Genomic DNA, 8,151 nt, shown 5'->3' with positions numbered 1-8,151 from the left:
GTTGCTAAAATTGATAATTAATAAATATTTTTTACAATTTTAATATTTTACAATTATGAATCCTATTTTTTATTTTGAATTCCATTTAAATATATATTCTATATAAAACTAAAAGTATACGTGTAGTTCTTAATACGTAATAATTCTAGATATTTATATACACTAGATATATCCTACTTTTTATACATTTACATTGTTTGTAAGTACATATGTTTTGCCAAACAATAACGTGTTAATTGTATTTGTATCTTCATTTGTTTTTTATTTTTTTTTTGTTTATATTATATTAATTAGAAAAAAACATTAAATGTCAATATAATACTCGCAATAGTTACACACATATGATTTCGACAAAAAGAAGGTATAGCATTCATAATGTTTTCAAACTCATTTCAAACTACTAATTTATAATATATATATATTTACAATCAGATAAATTATATTCGAATATTATTGTATAATTTTCTTCTGCGAATTAATATTTTGTTCTGTGAGAATTAGTGTTAGTTGGATGCACAATACTTGTATCTCCAAATGAATTATTTTAATGTACCATAATTTCAGTAAATAAAGAAATGCTATATTTGTGTTTATTTATTTCTATTTTGGTGTAGTAAAGTGCTTATTCTTCAATTTGTAGTAATAATTAAAAATTGAATTTTCACATATTATGGCATCATACTAGATATTATTAACAATCTTTATTATTTATTCATTATATTATCATATTAATATAATTAAATTTATCTTCTACAAGAATTCAAATGCTATATTGTGGTTATTTATGAAAAATAAATCGAATCCAGTAATTAATATTACTCTCATTTATTAGTTTTTGTTAATTTAACTATATGCTATTTTACACCTATCATCAATAGAATTTTTGTATTGAACATCAAATGAATACATAAATTCCGGAATATTTTTGTTATTTTTATGCAAATTTCTTCTTAATTTCCGTACTTTTGTTTTTATAAATGAAAAATAAGGGGTATACTAAAGAAAAAATTATATAATATTTTTATTTATTGTTCATTTTTATTATATGTATATTTTAAATGTATATCTAAGATAAATTATAATACAACATAATTTTTTATATTGATTTTGTTTTTAAACTTGTACAAAATAAACATAATTATTAATATTGAAAAACTTATAAAAACCATCCCAATATATATTCCTGTGTTTGTTTTTCTCTCTTTCACATTGCTTCTCAATGTATCTGCTACTAATGTATGAGCCTTCAACGTTTCTGGATGTTTCTCAATGATTCTTATGTTTTCTTCATCCACCCCCCTGAGTTTTTTTCTTCTTGTTTCTATCCAACTATCATGAGTTAGGTGATCTGCGGCATGCGTTGCAATAGGATGGAGATTCCAATTTTTTATATAGCCTTCACATACATTAACAATTTTTTCGAGTTCTGCCTTAAGTCGATTTTTATTCTTACAAGGGCATTTTTCTAAATTTTCAATGTTCTCTTTGAAAATGCGTATCTCTTGAGTGTCGCATTTTTGAAGATTTTTTAAAAGATCAATGTAGTAATATATATTAAACAGATATTCCAATAGTTTAGATGTATCTTCTTCAATATCTCCAGAATATTGCATACATATCTGTGATATAGTTGTACTAATATTCGATACTCTTTGTTCTGTCATTTTCTTATAAGAATCTTTATTAGCGTATGTACAATGTAATGAAAATTTATCCGTTATATCATTTTTCAGTTTATAATAGAATAATTCACAACATGATTTTAGATTAATTTCTGTTTCTCTCTTTTTTATATGATTTAAATATAGACCAAGAACACGACATAAACTAGAAAATTCTTGAGATCTATGATTCTGAATTCCTTGAACTGTAAAAAATTTACTACACAATGCTGTAAAATTATTAGGTTCATTACCAACTCTATATATCGATTTATCCCAACTGAAACCTTCTGTACATGTGTAGAACATAGCATTAAAAATGAACTAAAAATGGAAGTCATAATATAAAAAAAAATTATAAGAATCTTAAGAAAAAAATTGACTTTCATTTTTTATAAATAAGATATTTTAAAACTATGTTTATAAAGCTTTATTATAGTAAACGCTTAAATCATAGTCTTCATCCTCCGATTTTGTGTCACTCATCATGTATATATATATTACAGAAAAAAATTAAGTTCTACACTTTTTATAATGTATTTTTATTTGTTAAAAATATCAGGGTAAATATTATATTCACATAATATAAAATAACACATATGATTCTATTTAATTCTACATATTTTACATTAAATTAACACTTTTTTAAATAAATTATTCATTTAAAACAGTGTTTATATTATTCTTTCTGGGAAAGACGATCTTATTTAAAAAACATATCATAATATGAAAAATAAATATATATAGTTAGAAATATATAATAAAATATAAAAAAAAGCATATACATGAAATAATATTATATATAACACAACTTTTATAGTATTTCCAATTAATATTATAAAATAAATTCTATATTTAATATGGTAAATATTTTTATTATAAATTATTTATTTTATATCTTTAATTACAATATAAAAATATATGTGCATTTATGTATATAAAAAATGCTTTAGTTAAAAACACATGGATAATAAGACATACATCTTCATATATTTCATTTGCTTATTTTTGTTTTAAATATTTTCATTTTATTAATTATTATCTTGGTGTTAGGTATTCTATTATATTTTTATAATATATAATAGGAACGCAAATATATAATATATCCTAATTTATGTGAATTATATTTAAATAATGTAAGTACAATTTCATAACTGTTTATAATATATATATATTAATATGTGTATATGGTACATTACAAAATAATTATTTAACATGTGTATACATATATTTACTTATAAATGTGTTATTTATATTTTATATTATATAATATTATATTCATATAAATTATATATTGTATATGAATAGGAAAAATAATTAAAACATATAATTTTATATTATATATCATATCCATATATATTTTATTATGAATAAATATTTCTTGCATTATATAACATAATGCTATAATAACATAATTTACCTATATAAAAGAATTCTTAGTGCTTAGATATAGTGAATTAATTTATTTTTTTTTTTATATGCTATTATTCAAAGTAAAGTTAATCCATAATATATTGTTATATTTTTTATTTTCATTTTTTCTTCATTTTATTGAACTAAAGCTATTTATGCTCCATATCCCCAACAAACTATTTTTTCGTGAAATATAGTTAATAAAAGGATAGCTATTCTTCTACATAAGAAAAAAAAATATAATATTTTTATTATTTTTTTTATAACTCTTTTCGTATATAATTCACACAATATTTATTTCATATTATTATTTTTATTATTTTACTTTAATTATTTATTAAAAAACAAAATGTCTTATATTATTTATACACCAATTAAATATTTTATAAAAAAAGCCATAACAATTTGATGTAAATTTTACTTAATTTTTATGTGAATAATATGTTAAAATAAAATAATTTCTTTATTATGCATATTTAAAAAACATATAAATATACAATGTAATAAATATGTAAAACTCAAATATGAAAACTAATAGATTTTATTAGATTTATATATAATAATAGCTATCAAATTTTTTAGTATATTATCACACAAGTGCTATATTATTTATTATATAAGTTATATGGACATTAATTTTTCATTTATATATTATTAAATAAAAGTTCCTTATCCTATAATAATAAAATATTATACTATAATTTGTTTTTTAAATATTATATAAAAACATCAATAATATATTTGTATAACTGAATTGATAATGTTTCATGATTATTATATTATTGTGTAAAATAAGTTATATGTTGCAAATTAATATATATATAATATATGTAGTTTTTTGAGCTACATTTAACCCAGCATATAACCTAATTTACAGGTAAATTTGATACATATTATTGAATTTCCATATTGAATACAAAATATTTTGAATGGAAATAGGATAGAATAATATATTAATATATATGTTTATTAATATAGGATAAATAAAATATATATTAAAAGATGAAAAAAATAATGCTATTTATTTATACTGTAAATTTTATATAAAAAGATACATTTTCTAACATATAAATATACATATTTCATTTGTCATAAAATTATATTTTCTTATATTGCGATTATATCTAGAACAATAATCTAGTGAATACATTTTTTATTCGTTTATTTATATTATATTTTTCTTTAAAATATTAATATATATTTATTCCTACTAAATTTCTCCATTGATTTACGTATATTACCTTATTATTATCCAGAGTATTAAAAGGCATAAGCTGAATACAAAATTATGACTAATAATTTTTATTACATATGTTTTATTAAAATATATACTAATACAATAAATTAAATATAATTGTGTGAAACAAACATATGCTCTAAATATATTGATATATTAAATTCTTGATTTACAAGTATGAAAACTTCTCAATATATCTAAGGAAATTGCTTAATACGGTTTAATGAATAAAAAAATAAATATCCCTTAATATGAGCACTTTTTAATCTTCATATATATATAGCTCTATGTTAAGAAATAATATGTATGTGAGTTATACTATTAATATTTATTAAAAAATTTCAATGTAATTTATCCTTAAGGATATTGAGTGTTATTATAAATTTATAGACTTTCTGATAAATACTTATTTGTATATAAATATTTCTTATAATCCTAAATACATTTTATTTGTTCATAGAATTATTAACAATGTTAATATAATAAATTAAATATAAGTTAGTATTATAATTGCATCAATCGTTTTTAATTAATAAATAATACATTTATATATATAATTCAGTGATGTTCTAAACATTTGTGCGATTCATTACTCTCATATATTCTAATGCATAATTGTAGGTAAAAGAATTTAGACATCATTGATTTGAATTGTTGGTTTGATATATAGAGTTTAAGGGTTTAGGGATTTATTTATACACTACAAAATTTATATTTATTATTAGGATTTGTTTTATATCTTTATGATTTTTTTTTTTACTTTTTAACGTTCGAATTTAATATCATTTTTATATATTTGAATTACACTTAATAATATATATATTTTTTTATTACATTTTTATAATAATTGTATGTATACGGATGTGTTATGAAGATTTATGAGATTTTATATATTTTTTATTATTTATATTAATTATAATGAGAATAATATAAATAATAATTCATTTTATATATAATAGAAAATATACTTTCCTATTTATATATCATGTATTATTAGTTTTTTTATTTATGGAAAATTGTGTTTGACGTATGATATGCTAAAAAAGTATTATCGTAAAAATACATTATATAATATATTGAAATTTAGTTCTATATTATTTTATAAAATTTATATTTATCATTTTATAAATTTATATATTATTAATTCATATATTTCTTTCGTCATTAAAGAATCCATATTCTAAATATCTTCTTTATTTTTTAATTTATAACACTAATTATTCATAAAAATTACATTACTTTGCATAAAAGTATTTATTAATATGTATTAGTATGTTATTTATTTTATAGTATATATTATATAATTTTCAATTAATACAGATTTTTATTTTTATAATAATAGCATAATTTTGATACATACTTTAATAATTTATCTAATAAATCATTTAATAGCACTATGAGATTTAGTAGGGGACTAATTAATGTTTTAAAAATATTATATTTTTAAAAGATAAATGTGAATTATACTTTATTATTATAACTTATCTATGTGATATATACATTAATCTACATTTATTCTCTTCGAGATTTACTTAATTAATAATTCATGAAAATAGCACATTATTACTATANNCATGAAAATAGCACATTATTACTATATAAAAATACAATTCATATTTCGTATTATGAAATAGGAATAAAAATTCTCTATATATTTCCTTTTTATTTATAAATGAAATATATATAAGTTCACAAACACTTACTCTGATGGATAATATTGAGATATTATAAATTTAAATGTATTAATAAAGAGATTATGCGAAAAAAGAGTTAAATATGTAAAAAATTTACAATATAAATTTATGGGTAATATGTTCTTCGAAGAAATATAGTTGTAAATTCATTGTTATCAGCAATATATTGTTTTATTCATATACAACATTAGTTTTATTAAATGTATATTAGATATTATAAAAATATACATAAGGATTAAAAAAAAAGGGTTCTACAAATTGTGTATATAACAAAGAATATAAGAAATAAATAAGAAAAATATATATATATAATTCTATACAAAAAATAATGACAAAATATGAATTATTATGAAATAAATTTAATAAAAATGTTAATTAATATAATAAATAAAAATATATATATACAAAATAATAAAATTATATATGATATCGAAGACAATTTACAGAAAAAAAATAATATAATATATAATATCATTTATATAATATGTCAATATATTATTTAATTCAAAAAAAAAAAAAATATAAAATTAATAAATTACAATAAATCATAATAATATAATAGTTAATCAGAAGAATAAAATAGTTGGTATCAAAAATAACAAAAACTAGGAAAAATAGATAATGACTAGAAAAACAAATTATAATAATAATATTTGATCCCTTTATCCTAAACACATTCTCCTAAAACTAAACCTTAATATAAATATATTGAAAGCTATAAAGTATATAATAAAAACCTGAACACAATAAAATAAAATGTGAAATATTAAACCTGATCCCTTAACCCCAAACTGCATACAATATACTGAAATATAATCCTACATATAAACCCTAAAACTAAAAAAATATTATAATAAATAATACTAAAGGAAAATTTACAATATTTATTCATACGTATTAATAACATAAAGATAAATTCAAATATCTAATATTAAATTAATAAGAACTAGCATTAATCTAAATATAAAATATAATAAAATTTATAGATATGGTTAAATTCACATTCTATTAAAATAAGAAGATATAATATGAAAAATAAACACTTATCCGTATAATGTAACACAAGTAAAATTAATCCATATACTGTGTTATACATATATATGATAATACAACAAATCTCATATTAATAATAAATATGTTGCTTCATATATATTATTATAGTATAATAGAGTTGCATAGCTCCTAAAAATGTGTATAATATAAAAGCATACATGGTTTAACAAATTCGCAGTTTGAATAACATACATTATTATGCTTCAAAGATATTCATTTTTATAATCAAAAAACATAATTTATTTATTTATCATTTGATATATATAAAGCATAATGCCTGATGTTTCCAGTTATGAAAGTGTAATTATATATTCACAAAAATAATAATTTTATTTTATATATTTTTTTAAATACACATATTTTATATAATTTAATAATGTAATATATTTTATTAAATATAAATATAATATTTCTGCACACATATGACCATAATTTATATATTAATTTTAAGAATATATTTTCGCCATGTAGCAATGATTATACTTTATCTAAAAAGCGTCGTAATATTGATACGAACATAATCTATTTATTTTTAGTTCTCTGTGAATAATTTATTAAAAACAATTTACATAATGTCACAACAATAAATAAACATAGTATAGAGCGAAATTGTACAAAATTGAGTCTCTATTTACCATAATATAAATGAGGGATATAACAATAATGGAAATTATAAAAAGTTAAGTTGTACATATTTTAATTACATATTACACGATTTATTAGAAAATGATAAATATAATCATTGAGACCCATCCGTGTGATATAGAAGATTTCCAAAACATATTGACACAAAATATATAGTTATACAAAAATTCCCTGATATATGTTGAGATCATGTTATAAATTTTGATACGAAACCATTTGAAATATTTAAATGTTTGAAAAAGCATATTACCTTATTCCATTTATACAAAATGCACAATATTCAATGAAGAAATAGATATATTTAATAATAATAAGACTAATTTAAAAAAGCATGAAGCTGAGAACCATAGTATAACTAAAGTAATAAGAGATGTAATAAATCATTATAATAAAAACATTCCGATTGGTGAGAACTGTAAAAAAATAATTATATGATTAACCTTTTTTA

General features: G+C 18.3%; 1 protein-coding gene across 1 annotated transcript; it reads right to left on the bottom strand.

The window, feature by feature from the left end:
• Window positions 1–843: 843 nt before the first annotated feature.
• PGO_000040 (variable surface protein) lies at window positions 844–2,147 on the bottom strand (the record flags this gene model as incomplete). Its single annotated transcript, XM_028690695.1, has 3 exons — window positions 844–996; window positions 1,209–1,985; window positions 2,106–2,147. The coding sequence occupies 3 exons, from the start codon at window positions 2,145–2,147 to the stop codon at window positions 844–846; spliced, it is 972 nt and encodes a 323-aa protein (XP_028546496.1).
• Window positions 2,148–8,151: the final 6,004 nt, after the last annotated feature.

The sequence above is a fragment of the Plasmodium gonderi genome (assembly GCF_002157705.1).
Source record: "Plasmodium gonderi DNA, contig: Pgo-contig_4, whole genome shotgun sequence".
NCBI lineage: Eukaryota > Apicomplexa > Aconoidasida > Haemosporida > Plasmodiidae > Plasmodium > Plasmodium gonderi.
This window is presented reverse-complemented; position numbering and strand designations above follow the sequence as displayed.